The sequence below is a fragment of the Panicum hallii genome, chromosome 9 (assembly GCF_002211085.1).
Source record: "Panicum hallii strain FIL2 chromosome 9, PHallii_v3.1, whole genome shotgun sequence".
Taxonomy (NCBI): Eukaryota; Viridiplantae; Streptophyta; class Magnoliopsida; order Poales; family Poaceae; genus Panicum; species Panicum hallii.
The window spans coordinates 58,571,085-58,592,709 of NC_038050.1; the positions used below are offsets into that span (position 1 = coordinate 58,571,085).

At 48.3% G+C, this 21,625-nt stretch overlaps 4 protein-coding genes across 5 annotated transcripts; 1 reads left to right on the forward strand and 3 right to left on the reverse strand.

Moving 5' to 3' along the window:
• Nucleotides 1–390: 390 nt before the first annotated feature.
• Nucleotides 391–2,278, reverse strand: LOC112877686 (uncharacterized protein At2g23090-like). Its single transcript, XM_025942042.1, has 3 exons — nucleotides 2,052–2,278; nucleotides 1,879–1,919; nucleotides 391–769 (listed from the first exon to the last, which is right to left on the reverse strand). Exons 1-3 carry the CDS (start codon nucleotides 2,122–2,124, stop codon nucleotides 650–652), a joined length of 234 nt encoding a protein of 77 aa, XP_025797827.1. The 5' UTR covers nucleotides 2,125–2,278; the 3' UTR covers nucleotides 391–649.
• Nucleotides 2,279–5,085: 2,807 nt separating this feature from the next.
• LOC112875652 (putative G-type lectin S-receptor-like serine/threonine-protein kinase At1g61610) lies at nucleotides 5,086–8,315 on the reverse strand. Of its 2 annotated transcripts, none has more exons than XM_025939584.1 (7): nucleotides 6,937–8,315; nucleotides 6,658–6,762; nucleotides 6,401–6,582; nucleotides 6,080–6,287; nucleotides 5,766–6,003; nucleotides 5,530–5,680; nucleotides 5,086–5,443 (listed from the first exon to the last, which is right to left on the reverse strand). In XM_025939584.1, the coding sequence occupies exons 1-7, from the start codon at nucleotides 8,258–8,260 to the stop codon at nucleotides 5,141–5,143; spliced, it is 2,511 nt and encodes an 836-aa protein (XP_025795369.1). In that variant the 5' UTR covers nucleotides 8,261–8,315; the 3' UTR covers nucleotides 5,086–5,140. The 2 variants fall into 2 exon arrangements, 1 of the variants encoding a protein (XP_025795369.1); XR_003225202.1 differs by having other exon boundaries at nucleotides 5,305–5,443; nucleotides 5,530–5,696.
• A 1,787-nt stretch (nucleotides 8,316–10,102) lies between these two features.
• LOC112873578 (protein CONSERVED IN THE GREEN LINEAGE AND DIATOMS 27, chloroplastic) lies at nucleotides 10,103–12,377 on the forward strand. The gene is made up of 7 exons (XM_025936585.1): nucleotides 10,103–10,458; nucleotides 10,612–10,764; nucleotides 10,987–11,064; nucleotides 11,213–11,308; nucleotides 11,619–11,654; nucleotides 11,771–11,928; nucleotides 12,028–12,377. Exons 1-7 carry the CDS (start codon nucleotides 10,195–10,197, stop codon nucleotides 12,188–12,190), a joined length of 948 nt encoding a protein of 315 aa, XP_025792370.1. The 5' UTR covers nucleotides 10,103–10,194; the 3' UTR covers nucleotides 12,191–12,377.
• A 3,997-nt stretch (nucleotides 12,378–16,374) lies between these two features.
• Nucleotides 16,375–17,796, reverse strand: LOC112876479 (trinucleotide repeat-containing gene 18 protein-like). The gene has a single exon (XM_025940598.1). The coding sequence runs from the start codon at nucleotides 17,627–17,629 to the stop codon at nucleotides 16,583–16,585; it is 1,047 nt and encodes a 348-aa protein (XP_025796383.1). The 5' UTR covers nucleotides 17,630–17,796; the 3' UTR covers nucleotides 16,375–16,582.
• Between the last annotated feature and the right edge of the window lie 3,829 nt (nucleotides 17,797–21,625).

Sequence of the window (21,625 nt, forward strand, 5' to 3'; positions counted from 1 at the left end):
AGCTCCGGCTTTGCATTGTAGTGAGAAGCCGAAGCCGGTGCAAACTGTGCCAAAATGGGGCCTAACGGGACCTAAGACATACTACTACATAACTTAGGGTTTGCTGCACCAGCTTGAGGCAGCAGTGACAGTAGCATTGGTACGCTGTTTGGGCGCTGCTAACCAAACGGCGCCCTCCTTCCATTACAACAGAGGGGGCTAAGAATGCTCGAAATGCACGCAAAACATAATGAAACGATGTTACGCAAACTGCTACTATACAATTCTACATCCTTATTGCACTAATAAGTTGTTTGAGAAAACAACTCAGCATCATTTCGTAATATATATGCATGTATATTTAGAGTACAATTACGATAAATTGTACTTGCAGATAATTCTTGGGCAGGGTGAGGCAAAAACAAAAGATCAAGATATCGTTCTGAAACCAGGTTTTTTCCAGCAGACAACAGTTTCATTAGACACCACATCACTTTCTTATGTAGATTAACATAGGACAGGACGCATGATAAATGGCAGATAACGCAGAATGAACTCCCTCAGCAAAGGGGAGCCCATAAACTGATGGTGATCAATCCACACAGCTAACAGACACATTTGACATTTTAAGAACTTCATGACCATGGCACCCTGGTGCTAGTGCAGGTTTTCACTTCTTCAGATGGGGGAAGCACTGGTACACGTCTGACTTTGGATGCTTATTCTCGGCATGCTCCCGGCACTTCACTTCAGTCGTGGTGCACATGAATGTTTGCATACATACTTTGCACTGTGTTCATGTTCACCAAAAGAATATCAGTAAAGCACTTGAAGATGACAGCTCGTCAACATAAGCAATTAACACTAAATTTTGCCTAAATTAATCCAGTTAGTACACCAAGACATTTTTTGAAACCCTCTATCTTTTTTAACCAGTGCACTCCAACAAGCAGTTCCCACAAGGAAACTGACAAAGGCTGCATGAAACTAACTAATGCTATACCAGAAAGAAGAACAATGTTAATATGATGTAATAACTCAGATAACTCGATAAGCCAATATTACCACTAAATCAGGACCGCATAGTTCTGGAAACTAGACACAGTTAGCATTTTGTTCCCAAAAAACAAGCCAGGTTCAGTTCGAAGCACTGGCTGGAATTCCAAGCGCAGGTAAACCAACTGGACCTGTTTTCTTTGGCAATAGTTGGGATAATATACTATATCAAGCCATTTCTGAAGCCAAATGCAGCTAGAAACAACTGATTACTGTTAAGCATAACCAACCATGAGAATGGCTTGCTCACTGATCCTACTTTTAAATGGAACCATTAAACACAAGATTCTGGTCAGCCTGACTCATCAGGGAAAGGGTCAAGGATGTCATGATGCATCACTCTACTCGTTTAGTGGCAGCAAATGTTGCCGAAACCAGATAGAGCATTGCCATACACACGACGGATTCATCCGAATTCTGTCCAACTACACAGACAGTGCTAATTCAGGCTGGGGCCATAACAAAGTCGCACAACGGAATCAGGCACGTAGCCTTTTCAAATCAGATAACACATAACCGAAGAAATGGTATAGTACATCAACATCAAGTGTAAATGGTTATAAACATAAGAATCATCTTATTTTTAATCATCGATTAGCAGGGCGTACACCTAATATCAACATAACACAGATCGAATTATGCAAACTTTATCATATTAGCATCCCCACATTAAATTCACTTTAAGCCCTAATGGTAGGAAAGGAACTACAATCAACGTTACAACAACAGCCGCTAATCCAACAGAGTAATCTTATGAGCACTCTCTACCCTACCAATCCATCAAGAAATTCCACCACAAAACATCAAAACATAAAACCATAGGCGTAGATCTAGATAGGGTACCTGGATGCTCATGGCCTTCTTGTTGGTCTCAAGCTGGCTCCCTGCACATCAAAAACACGCAGATCCATCAAATCGTAGCACCCCGAGAGCAATCACACGGAAAAAAACTTCCATCGTATCCAAGAACCCGAAGTCACGGGGAGGAAAGCAACGGCAAAAGAGGAAGGGCGCACCCTTGGCGGCCTTGCTCTTCTCCATGTTGCGCTCGCGGGCCATCTTGGCCTTCTGGCCGTTGCCGCCGCCCATGGTGGATGGATCCGCCGACGACGGTGGCCGCTGCGTGCGCTGTAATGCTCCGCCCGGCGGCCGCCCCCGCGCCGCTCAGCGTTAGGTTTGTAGTTCACGGGTAGGAGGCGATGGCAGATCTCTCCTTGGATCTGTGGGCGACGCGGAGTCGACCAGCCGAGTTTTTAATCGGAAGCCGTGCCCGTCGGTGCCGGAAAGGGACTCTTCAGGAGATCTCGGCCGTCCATGCAATCGCGAGGAATTTATCAACCGTCTATGGTGGCGATGTCCCATTTTCTCCATGAGAATGAAGGAAATTTCCGGCTATTCAAATGAAATGCAATCTACCCCCGGAATCTGTCAAAATTTGTCAACGTAGAACTTAATAGCAGATTTCTGTAGTTTTCTTCTTCGCCAATAATTTTTTCCAATAAATTCGATCTTCCAACTATAAAACAGATTTAGAAAGCCAGCGACACAGTAATAGAAACGTTGGTGAGGTAGCAGAGATACGGCAGGGGAGTAGCTAGGAAGGGATAGCGGCGAAAGTATCCGATTTGGTAGAGGTTCAGTGATGGTGTCACGCGGAGTGGAGTGACTCTGATAATTGTTGCGCTACTGGAGTCTAAAGGTGCGTCGACCGTAGCAGAAGCTGCTTCGCATGAGAATAAGAAGACGAGGAGGGTGGAGGTAGGTATTACTTGATAAGGGATGTAGGCATTGATGGATTGACGTGACATCAGTGAAGTAGGCGGCAGGTCTATAATGGAGGGGAGGCCATGATTGACTATATTTTTTTATACTTCATGAATGACTATGGTTGAAAGTGGGTAGGGTATAGGTTCGTAATTACTTTTTATAAATGAAGCACATAGTAATCTAGACCGTTGATTCCAATCCAACAATAAGAAATTTGACTATTTGGAGTCACTATTTTTTAATAGATGGATGGCAACATCTTATATAAAATTTGAAAAAAAGTTAAAAATCACGATTAAGATAAAGATGTGTGATTCCTAGTACCGAATGCTCTCACACCGAAAAATATTATCATACCATATGCAAAAAGGTGCATATTGTGTGATATGACATGCCAACTTCTTTCATTATAATTTCTTGTTCAAGCTCAAATTTTATATGTGCATGTATAATTTTGCGTACTATAGCCCTATATTTAGTTGATCTTTTGCGCACCTTTAGTGGTTCTACGAAAAGTGTTGTACCACTATACATACTCTCAGTTCGTATAGCTCAATGATCATTTATGCAGTCTTGAACATATCAGACATATATAAATGTTGGCACTAGTCTAGTGGTGCATCATTTTGGATCTTTTCGCTGCCATATTTGCAAGAGCATATTGCAAACTCTCTTTTATGGAAACCGACCATTTGAGTCTCATTTCATGTCCATGTCATGTCCAACTCGTAAATACAACATTGTTCATACATGCCACTAATTTAGACACACACATATATAATTCTTATACATAGATATAATCTTTAGTAATCACATGGCACGTACTTCGATCCACTTTGTATAAGTTCGTATGTTGGCATACATGTACAATTTATATTTAAGTTTGCATCAATATATTGTTAATCGCACACGTAAGATTGTATGAAAGTGGTATTTTAACCGATTGTCTTAGTAACTTTTTACAAGCTAAGGGTAGTAAAACCCTAAACTAGGATATATCAAAACTATATTACTTATTTTGAGTATTGTTTCCAATCCACGAATAAAAGTTTACATCATTTAGAAATTCAAAGAATCCAAAAGAAATGGCCAATCTAGAAGTCTCTTCTTTGACATTTCCTTGATTTAACTTTTGGCAAGAATGGCCGTAAACTTCCAGAAACCACAATTCAAAATAACCATCAAGAAAAACCCTATTTTTATCATTTGAAATATATATAGTTATATATTATGAAATTGGTTCTTATAATAAACATAGTAGCACCATCCATATATTGAAAAACTATTTGAATTGTTAGCTAATGATGGTCAAAGCTAAAAATATTTGAATTAGAAAATTCCTAGAACAACATATGTTGGAAACAACTTATATATACTTGTGATTGGGGGAGTACATAGTTTCAAAATATTTTGGGCTATATTACTTACTTTTTTCTATCAAAGTAGAGTTTACTTTCCATTGTTTGTTTTATTTTAAATTAATATTAATTTTCCTTTAATTTCTAATGGCTTATTTTTTTCATTCACAACATAACATCTCCTAGTCAACTAAAGAGAAATGGAGATATTTTTTAATGCTAGGTCGAATTTATTTTGAGATTTAATATAAGCCTTGAATGCTGTTGATAAACTATGCTACAATTTATCCTTGCTCTATGGTAATCGTCACCAGCACAATTACATAGTGCATTGAAAATCATGAAGCATATATGTATGATAAATAGCAAGGAAGGTCACCATATGGAAACCCTAATCCCATTTTGACAAAGGTTCCCTAGATGATCCCTTTCTTACCTTTGTTGTTCCTTTCTTCTTGCAATTATTCATGGTTATGATTACTTGGTGATCATATCATGAAAATACTACGGAGAAGATGGAGAATGGATCATCAATGACATAAATAGAAGAATTATATGAAGGATAAAACCAAATAATTTATGACAACATTGGTCGCTCAAGCGACCAAAATGGTAGTCAAGACATCAAGGACCTAAATATCGAGGACCGATCATGATAAGTCATGCTAGCATATGCATGATCAGGTGAGTGCTTGTCTTGGAATCCAAAGAGAAGCCTATAGTTGCTTTAATGAAGGATGTGCAAAAGTTGAGCAAAAAGGCACAAGAATCCGAGAAGGATCCAATTAAACAACGCAAATCTAATCATTTGAACAAGATATACAAAACTTAAATCAACCTTAAGGAAGATAAAGAAATTTGGAAATACAAAAATTTGTGAAAAGAACAGTAGCAACTATCAAATATATCATCTCATGCACGATTTTTTATTAAGCTTTACTTTTCACAGTATTGGATATATAAAAAACTAATATAATTGTTTACCTCCCTTCTATGTTTGTAAGAGTAAAAGTGCCAACTGAGTTCTGAATATCATTCCTTACTTGCTCTATTTCATTGCTCCTTTGTGCAAAGTATGCAGGACGATTGGGGGATGGGAGGGTAGTGCTTCCATTGTCTAGAGCATTGACAATATATGACATAACTGGTCTATTTTCTGGGTATTCTTGAACACACAAGAGTGCTATATGACTACAAAGCAAAACTTCATCTAGCAAACAAGAATCCATAATAGATGAATCTACCAAATCTTTTGTGTTCCCCTCCATCCACATGCTCCACACCTAAAACAATCAAAGAACCATTTGGATTGTGGTAATTCTCGAGACGCAAAATTTAGTTGATAACTTTGCAGAAGTCATGTACTCACATATGCTATAAGGTTTGGAAAACCTATAATGCCATCCATGGAGCTTCTCCTTGTACCAATAATAATCTCCAAGAGTAGCACACCAAAGCTGTAGACATCAGACTTGATAGAGAAGACACCTTCCATTGCATACTCGGGAGCCATGTAACCACTGTTTGACCATTTTACTACTAGAAATTATTGAATGTATTCCAAATTAATTATTAGTTTGATAAATTAAATTTAATTTCACTCACTATGTTCCAACAACACGTTGGGTATTTGCTTTTATTTGGCAATCACTAAAGATCCTTGCCATACCAAAGTCTGCTATCTTGGGTCTCATCTCGGCATCTAGTAAAACATTGGCAGCTTTGAGATCTCTATGAATTATGGTCAATCTTGAATCATGATGGAGGTAAAGAAGTCCTCTTGCAACTCCTTTGATTATATTAAATCGTGTTGGCCAATCTAGCATCATTTTTCTTGAATTATCTGCATATAGAAGAAAATAAAACCCTCATGTATTCGGAGATGTTATTAAGAGTTCTGGTGTGTGACACGACCATACCAAAAAGGATAGCATCTAAGCTTTTGTTGGGCAAATACTCATAAATCAGGATCTTTTCATCACCCTCAACACTGCATCCCAAAAGCCGAACTAGATTCCTGTGCTGCAATTTGGCTATTAGAATAACTTCATTCCTAAATTCCTCGTTTCCTTGCTCAGAGTTCTTACTTAACCTTTTGATAGCAACTTCCTGACCACCTAGCATTCCCTACAGAAAATGCTAATCAAACTTAGGATGTTGTCATTTGTCATACGGACAATCCAAGGTGATCATTCAATTACAATGGATTAGTAGAAACAAATAACAGATGGAGGAGTTACCATATAAACTTTGCCGAAACCTCCCTGCCCAATCTTATAGGCTTCGGAGAAATTGCATGTTGCTGCCACTACATCATCGAATCTGAATAACACAAACTCTTGACCAGGGTTTGTTTCTCCAAGTTCACTACCCATAACACCCCAAATTAGCTTCTTGCGTCTTTTCCCATTTCCTATTTTACCTGCATCCACAGTATTGTAACCAGTGACTCTCCATAGGACGAGTGAAGACAGAGGTGTAGAGTTGCAGTCAGTACCTTTGAACTTGAACCGTGCGAGTGAAATGCCCGCGAGCAGCAAAAGACTGCACGTCAAAACTGCAGGCAGTGCAATCTTCAGAACGTTGGTCTTTGCCCTCTCACCTGTTCCAAAGTCAAATGTAATTTTCTTTCATGCAGATGCAAAGGCCACGAAACAAAAACGATCCAAGTTTTAGGTGACACAATGTGGATGGAAAAACTCGGATTGCAAATTAGTCCAATGACAAATTTCACACTTCCCCAAGAGATTGGCAAGGTAAAATCGGTGCCACACACCAGCACGCAAGCCTGCAATCCGGAGGTAGAGGGTGTCGCTGCCGGTCACGTCGCCCATCTTCACCGTGTCGATCAGTTCCCCGGCCCACACCAGGCACCTCGTCGCGTCCCCCGTCGACGCGCTGCTGCTCAGCCGCAGGTCGGCGTAAGCGTACGCCACGCAAGAGCAGTTCCGGCGGCACTCCGCGGCGCACTCCTCCAGGGTCCTGTTCCAGACGCGCCGGAACCCGTCGGGCGACTTCATCCCCGGCAGGGCCAGGAAGCCGTCGCCGCACCGTGGCGCCTCCTTCCGCCGGCAGCCCCGCGAGAAGCTGCCGCCGCTCCACTCCTCCGCGCTCGCCGGCTCGAAGCCGTCGAGGCACTTGCACACTGGGACGGCGCCGCCGGTGCCATCGCAGTAGCCGTTGGCGCCGCAGTGGCCGTAGCGGCTGCACGAGCCGGCCGGCCACTCCCCGAGGACGGACCACGCCGCCTCGCTCCCGTTCCAGCTCTGGAGCTGGTACTCGCCGGAGTAGGTGAGCACGTACCTGGTGTGCGGCGCGCCGTCGGAGAGGCTGTAGGTCAGGTACATCTCCTCCTCGGTGCTGACGAACACGACGTAGACGAGGCTGGTGTTGGCCTGGTACTGGCCGGCGACCATGTACCCCGTCCACGGCGCGCTCCGCATCACGGGGCGCGTCCAGTTCCAGAGGAAGAGCTGGATGACCCTATCCGGGTCCGCGCCGAAGCTGAAACTCCCCGGCGAGGGGTCGCCGGGCCCCTTCCACGACACCAGGCGCTCGCCAGCCCGCGTCCTGTACCTGACCCGGATCTTCATGCCCGGGAGGAGCGTGTCGGCCGGGTGCTCGAAGCTCTGCCACAGGGTGGTGCCGTTGGGCGACCTGATGACGAGGTCGCCGTTGTTGAGGAGCACCGCGGCGACGCCAGTGGCCGGTGCTGCAGGGGTACCTGTGGCGCCGGCGACGTTCGTCGTCCAAACAGCTCGGCCGTCGGCGTCGGACAGGACGAGATCCGAGGTGCCTGCGGCCGCCAGGGAGAGCGTTGGCGCAGGGGACGTGGTGTTCGTGACGGGGGCGTCTCGGTTGGCGACCCACACCACGGTGAGCTCGGGGATGTCGTTGTACCATATGCCGAGGTACAGTTTGGCCGGAGTTGAGCCGGCAGGGGCGAAGAAGCCCAAGGCGAAGCTGCCGTCCTCCGACACGACGGTGGCACCAGGGGAGAGCGGCTTGCCAGGGACGATCCTGTCGTCGGATTCACATGGCCGCAGCAGGAGGAGGAGGAGGAGAAGGGCGGCAGCGCAGGCGATCGCTGAACAATCCATCAAGCACTTGTCACTGCAGTGTTTCTGACGAACTGGGAGAAGAAACCTCTGTTGATTCCTGAATGGAGCCAACAGACAGAGACAGTCACAGCAGCATCGTGTGGCGAAGATATGTTAGTTCAAAGAAACTTTCAGCGGCTCAGTTACGGGGCGGAAGCAATAATTCAAAAAGAATTTGAAGCACATCGGACTAGATAAGAATTCAGACTCATTTCTGTGTTTGAAAATTTAAGCCGTCCACGTCGGACTTCGCGGTAGCAGGACGGCGTTTTTGTCATTGCTGGCAGCCATACTAGCGATAGTAAAAAAAATGCAAAGAATGCGTATGCAATGTAGGGATTAGTCCATTTAGGCTACTAGTACGGTCATTTTTCGAAGAAGCAGCAGCAAGCAAAGCAAGAGCTCCTCTGAAAGTCATCCGTGGTTTTATCGCTTGTCACTTGATGGTTTTGGGTCTTCATATGATCTAGCAACTGACCTCAATTTTTTTTTGTCAGATGGACATGGTGATCGAACGGGATCAGATCATTGCTGAGAAAAGGTCACAGGCTGATCTCATACAGCCGGCTGGCTGGGATGGCGACAAAGATCAAGAGTCAAAGCCGATGTACCCATCAGATACTTCCATTTTAAAAGCCAGTGAGTGACCCACTGCAAGAGTATTATTTGATGCCTCGGCACTCAAGTTTTCCACACCGCATGCCAATGCAAGCAGACAACGGAGGAGTTGTACACCTAAACACCACTAGATTAGATCCTTGCCCAAAACCACTAGATCTGGTGGTTAGTTTTAGATTCGACAGCCCTCTTTTCGAAATAAAGAACGTAATTTCTAACCATGCATCACTCGAGTGATTATCGTTTCTCTTTGTCAATCGATTTTCTTTGATGCTGCGGCTGTGTGTTTATTCTGCTTCCGGTGTTACTTTTTACCGCCCGGCCCATTGGTAGAGGATACGGCCTGTGTAGATGATGCTGCTCACTCCGCGCACGGCAACATGTACGCTGCGAAGCTCGCTGTCGCTGAAGTCCCAAGTGGCTTCTCGTCCTCTCCACCACGCGGCGGTCATGAACTGTAGAAAGGCATTGCTTTCCTCTTCCTATGTGTGGTGCACCAACAGTCCAACACATTGCACACCATACAGTAAAACAATCAGTACGTATATCATTTTCTATCCAACACATTTTTCTATTGTTTTTGTGTGATGTTTCAAGTCGGGTTTTTTTTGTTTTCCAAATTTTTAGTTGTTTCTTTTTCTTTGTATTGTTGCAGTTGTGTGTATCACCACTTTTTTGGTTGATTTCTCTGTTTGATTTTTACTCGATTTTCTTTGTTGTGTAATCGACTGGTTTTGTTTGTTGTTCACTCACTTTCCATCACTGGAAAGTGAAACTGATACGGGGCATGTTTCTGTTGGTCCAAGAATCGAGTGAGGCTAAAACAAAAATCACTCGGACATTGTGTAGTCATTCCCAAGAAGAAAAGGGAAACCGTAGCCCTGTAGAAGTCACATCTGATTTGCAGTATCCCCCATGTAGGCCCTATTTTAAGAAAAGGGGGAAATAAGTGAACTTGTTGTGAAAACCACCAAATGCCCACTTAGTTCTGTGTAACGCAGGCCCAGGAGCCTGTTCCAGCCCAAATCCAAACAAACGAGTGGGTAAGGCACGCACGGCCATGAGCCCATGAGTGATGAGCCGGCGGGCAACGTGCCCCGGCCCACCCGCCACGTGTTGACGTGACGCCAGCGCCTCCAGACTCAGCCGACGCGACGCGACGACCCCTCCCGCGCCAGCCACACAAACCCGTCGCGGGAGCTCGCTCCTCCGCGCCACGTAAAAGATGCACGGCTCGCCGCCCGGCCGCCGCCGCATATTTTTGCAAGGCGCTCCTCCAAGTAATAATCCACAGAGCGGGGCAGGGAGTTTTATCCATGCTGCTCCGGCTGAAGATCGTCGGCGTCCACTCGGTGGTGCCAGCGCCGGGGCCGGGCGGCCACGATAACGGTGGCGCCTGCGCGGCGGCGCCTCGGCGGCGCAGCCGGAGCCCGGCGGCCGGCGTGGCGAGGCGGCGGAGGAGCCTCACGGTGGCGATGGCGCTGAGGGAGGAGCCCGAGAGCAGCCGCAGCGGCTTCGCCGGCGGCGGCCCGAGCTGGGACCCCGGGCTGGAGATCCAGGTCCCCTTCGAGCAACGTCCGGTAACCGTCTTGTTCAGTCGCGAGCAATCTTGTGCTGGATTACATAGTAGAAAACTAGGCATGTGTGTGAAGCCTCGGTATGCTTTTTCGTCAGATAATGAATCGGTGGCTCAAATGGTTGCTGGTGTTGGTTGGGCCATTTCGTCTGTGCAGGTGAACGAGTACTCTGCTCTCAAGGATAGCGTCCTGTACTCGTGGGCGGAGCTGAGCCCAGGGTCCTTCTTCCTGCGCCTAGGCGGCCTGTGGATGGTCACCTTCACTGTGCTCGCGGCCCCGATTGCTGCCGCGAGCTTCAATCCCGGGAAGGTACGCAAACATTCTTCGATCTTCTCTGACAAAAACGTGAGGCTGCTCCGAAGCACATGCAGATGGAATTCATGAGCAGAACTGCAGAAATGGACTCACCAATTGTAGTTTTAGAACCCAGCCAAATTGTGTGTCAGTTGGGATTGTGTCACTTTGTGTGGATCTTTATAATCACCTTGGCCATTTCTTCATCTCTGAAGTTGTTCTGTCCAAACTATGCAGGACCCACTCAAGTTTGTGCTGGCAGCTGGGATTGGAACTCTGCTCTTGGTGTCATTGGTGGTTCTCAGGATTTATCTGGTAAGTTCATCAAGAAAAAGGAGAGGATCTATCTGTTACTAAGTTCAGCAAAGGCTGTTACACTTACAGGACCTACAGAGTGTGCATGAGCAGGTGAATTAGTACACTAAAGTTTTGCTGATCAAGTTTCTGATGCTGCTGCGTGCAGGGATGGAGCTATGTTGGTGATAGGCTGTTGTCGGCAGTTGTGCCGTATGAAGAAACTGGATGGTACGACGGCCAAATGTGGGTAAAGCCACCAGAGGTAAACGAACAAGATCCTCAGCCCAGCACAATACATTTGGGGTTGTTAGGATCTTAAGTTTTTGATCAGAACAAGATTTTGTTGAACGGTTCGAGGCTAAAAAATCTGAAACCTTGATTGGTTCTGAGAGGATAAAACTAGTTTAAAGAAAATCAGTTTGGCTAAGACTCAAAATACAGGCCTGTGAAAATCAGTGGTCCCAAATAGATCACAACTTGAATCGTGCATAAACAACCACTCTAGGGTCACTCCACAACGAAACAGTCCTGTTCAGTAGGTTTTACAATTCTGCATTTCCATTTCGCTGCAGGTGTTGGCTCGGGACAGGCTCTTGGGATCTTACAAGGTAACATAACCTTTTTTTTTGGCAGGCTCCCTTCTTCTCTACCTAATTGCAAACATAACCCCACAAAACACTGGTCGCTCTACCCTTGATTTCTCACCGACGAAGGGATCCTGCAGGTGAAGCCGGTGATCAACCTGCTGAAGCAGACGCTGGTGGGCACCGGCGCGTTGCTGGTCGGGGCGGTGTCGCTCTTCGCGTTCGCGGCGCCCGTCGAGGACTTCCTCCACTCCCTGAACCAGCCTCCCTCCGCGGCGCCGTCCAAGCCGAGCTTGAGGTGCGCCCTCCATGTGGATGCTGAACGTGTGTGTAGTGTAGGTAGAGCCTATTATTAGCACTTCGCTTCATGGTTCGCATCATCCATCACCCTGCGCAGGAGGGAGGAGCTGCTGCGGCTGCCCGTGGAGGTGATGCAGGACGACGACCTCGCCGCGGCCGCGGCGGAGGCGGCCGACGGGCGGCCGGTCTACTGCCGGGACCGCTACTACCGGGCGCTCGCCGGCGGGCAGTACTGCAAGTGGGACGACCTGCTGAACTGATAACCACGCTAGCACTCTAGCACAGCACCCTTGGGATATATCCTCAGTTTGCCACTTTGATATGCTTGAAGAAGACAATGTATCTCGTGAGGATGAAAATTTTGTGACGAACTTGCTGGATGTGTAATAGATAGCTCGATCTGCCAGACAGTTGAATTACGTACCGTCAACATTGGATTTCTGCTGTCATTAGCCTTAGCACGACGATACTCATCACACGACAAATTGCCGACTCTAACAACATGGCTGAAGTGTTACCTCATTAGCTTGATGATGATACCGCAACAAGAATGATGCATGGCCACTTTTGAATTGCTGAGGCTCGAGACAGTCGAGGCTAGGAGGGAGGCGAAGCATGGAGAGAGAGCTTTTCTTGCAAAGTGCGCGCGCGCGTGTACCAAGAGTTCCCAGTGCCCCACACCCAGGCACCCCTTTTAGCTTGGTCTTTCCACGCACCCTACCTGCATGTCCATGCCTCCCCGTGCTTTAATTTCGGTTTTATCTATGGCATCCCCTGGGTGCCGGAGGATTTTTACGGCTCACAGTAAGACCCACGTGCTACGGACTCGGACGGTCCAGATTTTTCTATACCACTAAAATATTGATTAGTAGTATGAGATATTATATTTAGACAATACAGGTAGTATAAGGGTAGTATGAGAAAAATTATTTCACTGCAAGATTTCACCCCTAATACAACGGGCTAAAAATGTTGCAATATACTAAAAATGGCTGCAATAGACAAAATTGCTAAAAAATATAAAATTATCCTTAATTTATATTAAATTACTAATGACAATCTTATCTCTTCTAATGGATGGTTAGATATTTTTTATACTGCGTACTACTAAGTGGCTGGTAGTATTGTACGTCCTAAAAGAAGCCAGGTGGAGGAGCAGCTAGCGTTTATTTGAATAGATCGGCCTCGTCGCCTGTCCCCGAAGGTACGTATACCTTGTTGGCTTGTTCCATGCATGTCACAACTGAACGTCAGGATGTCCTGCCTGTCACGGCCGTCGGTGCTTCGATTGGCTGCTACACGTAAGTGGGGGCGATTTCCTGCACGTTTCCTTAGCTCAACGCAGGCTTTCTGTCTGCCTGTTAATAAGGCTCACTCCAACGGGTGGCAGCCATTTGGGCCATCCATCCCGGTGTTTGGCTGCCCCGTCAATTTTACATTGCCATCGATGGATCTGCTGTTTCCAACGGAGCAGCTAAAATAGCTGGAGACGTTGGCCCAGGCTGGTTCGCGCCACGGAAAGGAAACGGGCCGCGCTAGCAGGTGGAAGGCGGGGGCGGGCGCGGCGGCGGCGGCAGGGGCGCGGGGGCGGGCGCGGCGGCGGGCCGGCGGCGGCGGCGGAGGAGGAGCTCCGCCTCGGGGAGGGGACGCGGCGGAGGTGGAGGGGACGCGGCGGCGGCGGGCTTCGGGCGGGGGTGGGGGGGGCAGGGGCGCGACGTCGGGCGGGGGCGGGCGCGGCGGCGGCGGCAGGGGCGCGGGGGGCGGGCGCGGCGGCGGGCTGGCGGCGGCGGCGGAGGAGGAGCTCCGCCTCGGGGAGGGGACGCGGCGGCGGCGGGCTTCGGGCGGCGGGGGTGGGGGGGGGCAAGGGCAGTGGCGCGCCGGCGGGGGCGGGGGCGGCGGGGGTGGGGGGGCGGGGGCAGTGGCGCGCCGGCGGGCGGAAGGCGGCGGGGGCCGGGGCGGGGCCGGCGGCAAGACGGGGGGCGGGCGGCGGCGGGCTCGCAGCCGCGGTCGGGCGGCGGCGGGGGTGGGGGAGGGGGCCCAGGGGCGCGGCGTCGAGCGGGAGGCGGGGGGGGGGGGCAGGCGCGGTGGCGGGCTTCGGGCGGAGGGTAGCGGAGGCGACGGAGATGGAGGGGGAGCGGGACGGGGAGAAGGAAGCCACCGTGGACCCAACACCGATCGCTAGCGCTACAGTACCATCCAGTTTTGCTGCTTCTCTCTCCTGCCGCTATTTTGGCTGGCTCAAATGGCTTGCCCGTTGGAACACCCATCCAAGCGCTACAGTACCCGCGTGGGAGCCATTTTTGCTTTGGCTGGCCGGATGGCTGCTCCGTTGGAGTCAGCCTAAGGGGCCGCGCCTACCTGCTATCGAATTCCTCGTTCTCCTATATCTGACCACCTGAGCTGTTGAGCAAATTAAGCAGAGAAGAGAGAACTGCACCTGACTCTGACTGAGACCCGTGAGAGATTGTTAGAGCGTGCCTCGGAACAAGACGACGAAGTAACAAAGCTAGCCGCCGTGCATGCTAGCAGCTAGCTCCTTGTTCTGTAGTGTTCAGAGAAGAAGGACGTGATGCGATGCTCCTTGTGACCTAAACATCTCAGATGCCGTCGCGGTGATTGCAGCTAATGCGCACGTACGGCTCTTTATCTTTCACTTCGCGTGTGGTTCTCGATCGAGCACGTCTGATTCAGTATAGTCGCTGAAGAACGCGACCACGTACAACAGTTACTATTCAGCAGGCTTTCTTGCGACCACGCGGTGCCGACGATCGATCGATCGGCGCTCCCAGGTCGATGGAGAATCGGCGTCGTCGCCATCGGGATCGAGACGCAGAGATCATCAGGCAGCAGGGTTCGGAGACCGTCCAGGTCCAGGTCAGGGCGGGCGGGCGGTTGAATGGTTTCAGACTTTCGGGTAGCATGCGGCACGTAATCCCTCGAGAAGTCACACGCCGCGCGCGTTTCTCCAGCAGCCTTGCATCGGTTAGTTACTTCTTTAACTTTCCGACAGGTCTTCCACGCGTAATTCACAAATCATATCTTTTACATGTCTGATGATGGGATGTGTTGGTAGACCGTACTCCTGCCTCGTTTGTCTTTCCCGTAGAATCAACATTTTATTGCCATTGATCGAGTTTGCTTCCAGAACAACAACACCTTAGAATTTCTTGGCAATTAGTTCCTTTTCCGGGCCTATGTTCTACTCTTTAAAAGACACGTCTGATCTGTACCTTTTCCCGGACTTAATTAAAAACGATATAAACACCAGCTAAATTACTCCCAGCAAAAGCCGTTCTCCAGCTTCCTTGGCAATCAGTTCCTTTCTGTCTAGTTTTCCAAGCGCAATTCAGATACCAAGTCTTTATGTTTGACAAATACTGCGTACGTCATTTGCTTTCACGAAGACTACTCAAGATTTTTATTTGCCATCGAGTTTGCTTCCACAACAACACATTGAAGTTTCTACCTCAGCATCTATATACTCCTTAAAAGCCACATAACATACTTGCAATTTGATGTTCGACACGCATGTTTAGCTATAACAAAACACTTTCTCGAAGTTATTATTCCCATATTAGTCGGAATCATCAGGGTGGTAACCACCAAACATCGCGAACTGAAACCTAACACCTAACGGCTTCACCGACTAGCACCCTAAATCTAGGGCAGATATAGATGACCAACACAAACCTAGCAACTTACTACTAGTCCAGCAAAAGTGTGCCCTCCGCCAGCAAAAGAAAGTCAATAGATCACTTAATTGGTCGGGCTCCAAAGCTCAGCATTGGGTCCATAGGCATCTCATTCTTGTTCTTGTCTTTAGAAGTTGGGACAGCCATGAGCCATATATTACACATTTCAAAGAAAATGGTTCCTTAAAGAACTTCGAGCATCGGTAGAAAACTTAGTTACCACAGTGACATCACCATTTCCATGTTGCAATTATCCAGCTTTTATTTGCTTTGTCAATCTAAATAAAGTACTTCTGCAGAAAAAAAAAATCCTCTTCGTACCGTGTTTAGCTCGAACCCACGCACCATCCAGAGAAGCTGCCTAATCTCATGCCACGATTGGACCAAATATCGTCATGTTGACGCGGCCATGGTTCCCAATACGAGCTCAAGAACTGGTCCTGCTGGCGACATGAATATTTGAAAATTTTTAGCTCCATTCTTGGCTTGGTAGCTCGAGAAAAGGCAGACCAAACTTTTGTTTGCGCCCCATGCCCTATCTTCCTGGAAAGCGACCTTTTTGCATCTCGCATTGTCCTGCGACCAAGGCGATGCTTGTATTTTTTCATCCCCAGCCTCATGCTACTATCATGATGCCACCCCAAAGCGTCCGAATTTCAAGTCCTAGCTATGACCTCAATCAAATTTGCAAATAATCCTTCCAAATTTAAAAAAAGGCAAGGTGGGAATTAAGGAGTTAATGCAACACAGTATTCGAGGTAATAGTCATCTTGACAAATATGACGAGGAACTTTGCTCAATGACATCGATGCCCTGACCCTGAGGGAGATTATATTATTGATTGATCAACTAGTTAAATGGTGAAAACGAACCGAAATGACAAATATCTCCAAGGGTGATTCGAGCCATCAAAGAACGAAGAAATTTTGGGAACAATTGCAGTCAGGAGACGATCTGTATCTACACGACGCTCTTGTCCTTGGAAATGGAGAGCTCCTCCAGCCACTCGAGAATCCTGCTCCTCCGGGCGGTGCTCCGCCCGCTCTGCTTCGCCGCTCTCTTCTTCTCTTCCGCCATCTTCCTCCTCCGCCTCGCCTCCGCCGCGGCCACCTCCGCCGAGCCCACGGGCGCGACGGCGTCAGGCGAGCACGAGCACACCAGGCCGGCCCCCAGCAGCCCCAGCGCGAGCTTCTTGTCCTCCTTGGGGGCGGTCCTGGGCTGATCGAACCTCGCGCTCCGGCTCCCGCCCCTCGCGCTCGCAGCGGCGGCCTTCCTGTACCCGGCCGGGCGCGGCGCGTACACCTCGGCGGCGCCGACGACGCCCAGGCGTATGAGGCCCCACGACGCCGGCGGCGCCGACCCGGTGCTGCGGCGCGGCGCGGGCGCGGCTGCAGGGCGGGCGCTCCGGCGCGGCGGGCGCGGCGACGGGCTCGGGTGCGCGTAGAACACGCTGCCCGACAGCGACCGCCGCGGCGGCACGGCTGCGTCGGCCGTGGCGCCCCTGTTGGGAGGACAGCTGCCGAGCCCGGCAGGGTCCGAGGACGCGCTCTTGGACGACGTGCTCCGGCTGACGCAGCTGCTGCTGCTGCTGGAGCTCGCGCTGCGGCTGACGGAGCTCGAGCTGAAGCCGCTGGTGGACGCCGTCGTCGCGGAGCCGTCCAGCGAGTCCGAGCGGAGCAACGCGTCGCCCGAGGTCGCCGAGGAGAGGCGGAAAGGGAGGAGCTTGCCGCCGGAGAAGACCTCGTCGGCGACGCACATGTCGGCCGCGTCCTCGCCGGCCAGCGCGAGCCCGCCGGACGAGAGTATGCAGAACTCAAAGTCCTCGGGCGCCGCCGATGACGCCGGATCATTTCCGAATGATCCGGCGTCTGTGTGCGAGCGGACGTCGTCGGCACCGCCCGATCGGCCTGTCGGCGCGGTTCTTTCCTGGCTCGCCATGGATGGTTTCTTGCTGTTTTGGTTAGAAGGTGGAAGAGAGCAAGAGATGGGGTGCTCTTGCTTCTGCATTCCGGTTTCTTATCTGGGCAGAGAGAAGACAGATAAGAGGTGATGCGTGCCTATGCTGAGCTCTACACAATGCTGTGCCCTATTTATACGTGTTTGTTGATCGTTTTATTGGACAGTGGATTAAAAAATGCTGACGTTGTAAAGGATACAAGCACGCATGCGAGCAAAGAATTGTTCCAGCGACCGCCTCAATTTCCAATTTCAATACTCCTACGTCCTGAAATATAAGATATTTTAGGATATCCTAAGTTAAAATAGTTTGAGTGCGATAAAATTTATAGAGAAAAATATTAACATCTAACATATCAAATAATAAATTATGACCTTTTATAATGGATCTAATTATTCTTATTTGACATTCAAAATATTATTCTTCTTCTTTATAAATTTTGTCAAACTTAGAATAATTAAATTTAAGATAAATTAAAATATCTTGTATTTCAAGACGGAGGGAGTAGCTGGTTCCACAAATATCAACCTTGTCCCCTGAAGAAAACCCACATTTAGGTAATACTATATGAAAAAGGAGGTTTCTTGCAAGGCATCATCCCTTATATAGCAGGTATCTTCACTAAATAGATAATGAAATTTAGAACTAAGCCGAAGAGGGTCTATATATCACAAGACCATGTTTCCTTTGGTGACGTGCACAGTTTTAAGACATCTCTATTAATTTCCGACCTTCAAGTATTCTATCTGTTTTTCCATTCCACTGGAACACTTCAAGCGATCATTTTGAAAAGTTCTGCCCTATTACTGGAGCATGGACGAAAAAATTCCCAAGAGAGAGTCCTATCTGCTAGTAAGGTACAAGAATATCTAGACATGTTGGATTTTTTTGAAGAAAAAAGAAACATATTGTCGTCTATTATGTTGAAGATAATAAGAGACCAGCAGCTGTCTTTGGTAACGTCGTAGTTTCCTTTTTATTATTTTCTTACTGCTTTCGTATTGCTGCACATGGCAGTAGAGGAAGTATTTTTATTATTTCGACAACAAGGAAAACGTTACAAGAAGAAGATGTCCCCTTCATGGATTGCGTATCAGCATCACCCGCATATGATTGTCAGCCCGGCCGTTTACTCCACATGTCAGTGTCTGTATAACGTGCTGGCCTGGCCTTCTAGAACGAGTACGTTGTACGTACACGGTGAATACTGAATCCTATGGGGAAGAAATCGAAGAATCTTCAACTTTGTGACTCCTGTCCCGTCTTTATTTGCATAAGATCGAACAAGTCCTAGTAACGTTAGAACGAAGCTCGTCACTTTGTTACAAGAGCCGTGTAGAAAAGCATTTTCCGTAGGGTTCTTATTCTGCATGACTCCCTCGATCGAAAGCGTACGTTTCACTGCATATTTTTATTTTACCATCATCAGTAACGAATTAGATGCTCCTCTATCAGTTAACTACTTTGAACTTTTACTGGTACTAGAACGTTTGACAGCATCAGCATAGACACATCCTGACGACCTGATCAAAGCCTCGAGAAACCAAGACAAGAAGACAATCCGCAGCTCATCAGATCGATCTCAGACGAACGAAGCAAAGCAAAGCAAACATGTGGCATGATTATGTGACAGAGATCACGGAGAATCCAGTGGGCTTACCGAGAGATCTCCCCCACAGACTGTAATCATGCCTGCTCGCTCGCACAATGATCACTGTCATCGCGGCCATTTGGAACGATCATAATCGATCGGCTGGGGCAGCATGACATGATCTCGGGTCAATTCATGCAGGATCCTGCTGAGCCTAATCAAGTAGTAATTTACAGTGTACGACGTGGCCCTGGAAGCACGCATTTGTCGACGGCTTGCAGTTTTGCGGTTTTTCACATGGCAACAAGACCAATCCGAATCGGAGGCGACGCGACAAGGATCTGAGACAGCTTTAGACTGACTCGAACCTGTGGCGTGCTAGATCAGCGGCAAATCCAGCTCGAATTTGTTTTAGGGCTTGGGGCTAGAGCTGGAGCCGCCGTCAGTCCACTTTGTTCTTGCCCAATGATCTGATCGAGTTGCTAGCGGACAAACGTCGTGGCGCGGGACGGCATGCATGTGATGAGCCAGGTCAGAGTTCGTGCTAGTTTATACGTTTCCTACACTCTGTGTGCATTTGTCTTTCAGGTTTGCTCGCTGTAGAAACATAATAGAGGCCGAAAAAAGGATAGCGCAAGCGCCGCACGCACATGGCACATTTGGCCGCGGCGCAACTTTATAGCAGTTAGCAAGCATGGGAAGGTCCCAATTGTAACAAAGATTCGACTTTTTTACGAGGGGTTTAGAAGAAGAAAAACTTATACAATAGGCATGAGTTTTTTTTGTGTGTGTGCGCTAAAGAATACACAGAGTACTATTAGGTAATTTCCAGCATTTCTCGCTTCTTCTGAATAACTGGTGGTACATTCACACAGGTTTCGTGCACATTATCTTTTTTTTTTTGCTGAAAGAAAAAGAAAAGGATCTTTGTTTGACTGATAGTGTTCGCCACTGTTGATTTATTGAAGCCGATGGAACGGAATGAATGATGCCGGCGTGTGGCCGGGGTGCAAAAGCCGGACACCGGAGAGGGGCAGAAAAAAAGGCCCCATGCGCCATCAAAATGCCGGCGACCCATCGCGCGCCGCGGCGTCGCCAGTCGCCACCTTTGCCGTCGCGGCCGTGCCGAGCAGGAAGAGCACGGGCACGAGGCGCCACCTTTTCCTGCGACGACTCGCCTCGTGGGGAGCAAGGTGGCCGTCGGCCTCTTTCGGCTCTTTTCCGACGGAAAGCGGGACACGGGTGCGGTGGCGCGCCGGCCGGCCCTCGATCGATTGCTCTCGCTACCCTCTCTACTTCTCTAGCTGCTCCTCCTCTGCATCCTGCAGGGAGCCGAGAAAAAGGTTGCGCGAGCGAGCCTGATAATGGATGCTGCCGCATTGGCATGCACGGCAAAGGGAGGGAAGGGCTCCGTGGAAGCGTGCCGCGGGTGATGATGCGTGTCCCGGTGGTGTCCCTGGTCCCCATCCCATGAGCCGGTGGCGAGCTCGCTTGAGCTGTTCGTGTATCTCTAGCTCGTGGTCGCTGGTCAGGGGCTTTGGGGGCTCCACTGCCGCCGTGGCGTGTCTCGCGTAGAAGACGAAAGCTGAGGTGTCGGGGTTCTCCTGTTTGGGACAGGACGTACAGGCGTACAGCAGGTGTGTTTGTGTTTTTGGTGCTTGCCTGGTTTGAAGGAGGAAGGCGCCGAGGTCTGAACCGAACCATTTCAAAAGATGGTACGGGTACCGTGCTAGTTGCATTATTATACTTTCAGTGTTGCTGCTGGGCGTTTTGTTAAAGATCGATCAATAGTATATGGCATGCATAACCTGAAGAATAGAAAGCGCAGCAATGGTCCTGAAAAGTGCCCGGCAATAGGGAAACCTCTGTATCGCAAGTAGACCATCATACTCGAGCAACAGTCAGCCTGTACTGGAGCAGCAGTACCAGCTGAACATGAGCAAACATGTTAGCTGGATATGCACCTGGATCCGTTTGATTCCTCAGAATTAAACTTTAGTCCCCACATCAAATATTTGGATACCAATTATGAGTATTAAACATAGCTAATTATAAAACTCATTGCATAAATGAAGTCTAATTCGCGAGATGAGTACATTAAGCCTAATTAGTCTATGAATTGATAATGTTGTGCTACGGTAAACATACGCTAATTATTGAATTAGTTAGGATTAAAAGATTCGTCTCGTGAATTAGTCTCTGTATATGCAATTGGTTTTACAGATAACTCATATTTAGTCCCCCTAATTGTTGGCATCTAAATGTCTAATATGATCCGGATTAAAAAATAGTCACTGGATCCAAACATCCCTTGTACTATTAATAACAACAACGAATGGAAACCGCCGTCACCTTCCAGATGAACAGACAAGTTATTCCAGCCTTCTCCAACACCCCTTTTCATTGACTGGGAACCTGAGTGACAAGGAGCTCATTCATCCATTCATCCATCAAG

Excerpts from the sequence above, each read along its gene's own strand:
- LOC112877686 (XM_025942042.1), bottom strand. The coding sequence starts at position 2,124 with ATGGGCGGCGGCAACGGCCAGAAGGCCAAGATGGCCCGCGAGCGCAAC. Across the intron at positions 1,920-2,051 it reads GAAGAGCAAGGCCGCCAAGG|GGAGCCAGCTTGAGACCAAC; the intron begins GTGCGCCCTTCC and ends TTTGATGTGCAG. Across the intron at positions 770-1,878 it reads AGAAGGCCATGAGCATCCAG|TGCAAAGTATGTATGCAAAC; the intron begins GTACCCTATCTA and ends ACATGAACACAG.
- LOC112875652 (XM_025939584.1), bottom strand. The coding sequence starts at position 8,260 with ATGGATTGTTCAGCGATCGCCTGCGCTGCCGCCCTTCTCCTCCTCCTC. Across the intron at positions 6,288-6,400 it reads GTTTCGGCAAAGTTTATATG|GGAATGCTAGGTGGTCAGGA; the intron begins GTAACTCCTCCA and ends CATTTTCTGTAG. Across the intron at positions 5,444-5,529 it reads TTCCAAACCTTATAGCATAT|GTGTGGAGCATGTGGATGGA; the intron begins GTGAGTACATGA and ends TGATTGTTTTAG.
- LOC112873578 (XM_025936585.1), top strand. The coding sequence starts at position 10,195 with ATGCTGCTCCGGCTGAAGATCGTCGGCGTCCACTCGGTGGTGCCAGCG. Across the intron at positions 10,765-10,986 it reads CGAGCTTCAATCCCGGGAAG|GACCCACTCAAGTTTGTGCT; the intron begins GTACGCAAACAT and ends CAAACTATGCAG. Across the intron at positions 11,655-11,770 it reads GGCTCTTGGGATCTTACAAG|GTGAAGCCGGTGATCAACCT; the intron begins GTAACATAACCT and ends GGGATCCTGCAG.
- LOC112876479 (XM_025940598.1), bottom strand. The coding sequence starts at position 17,629 with ATGCAGAAGCAAGAGCACCCCATCTCTTGCTCTCTTCCACCTTCTAAC.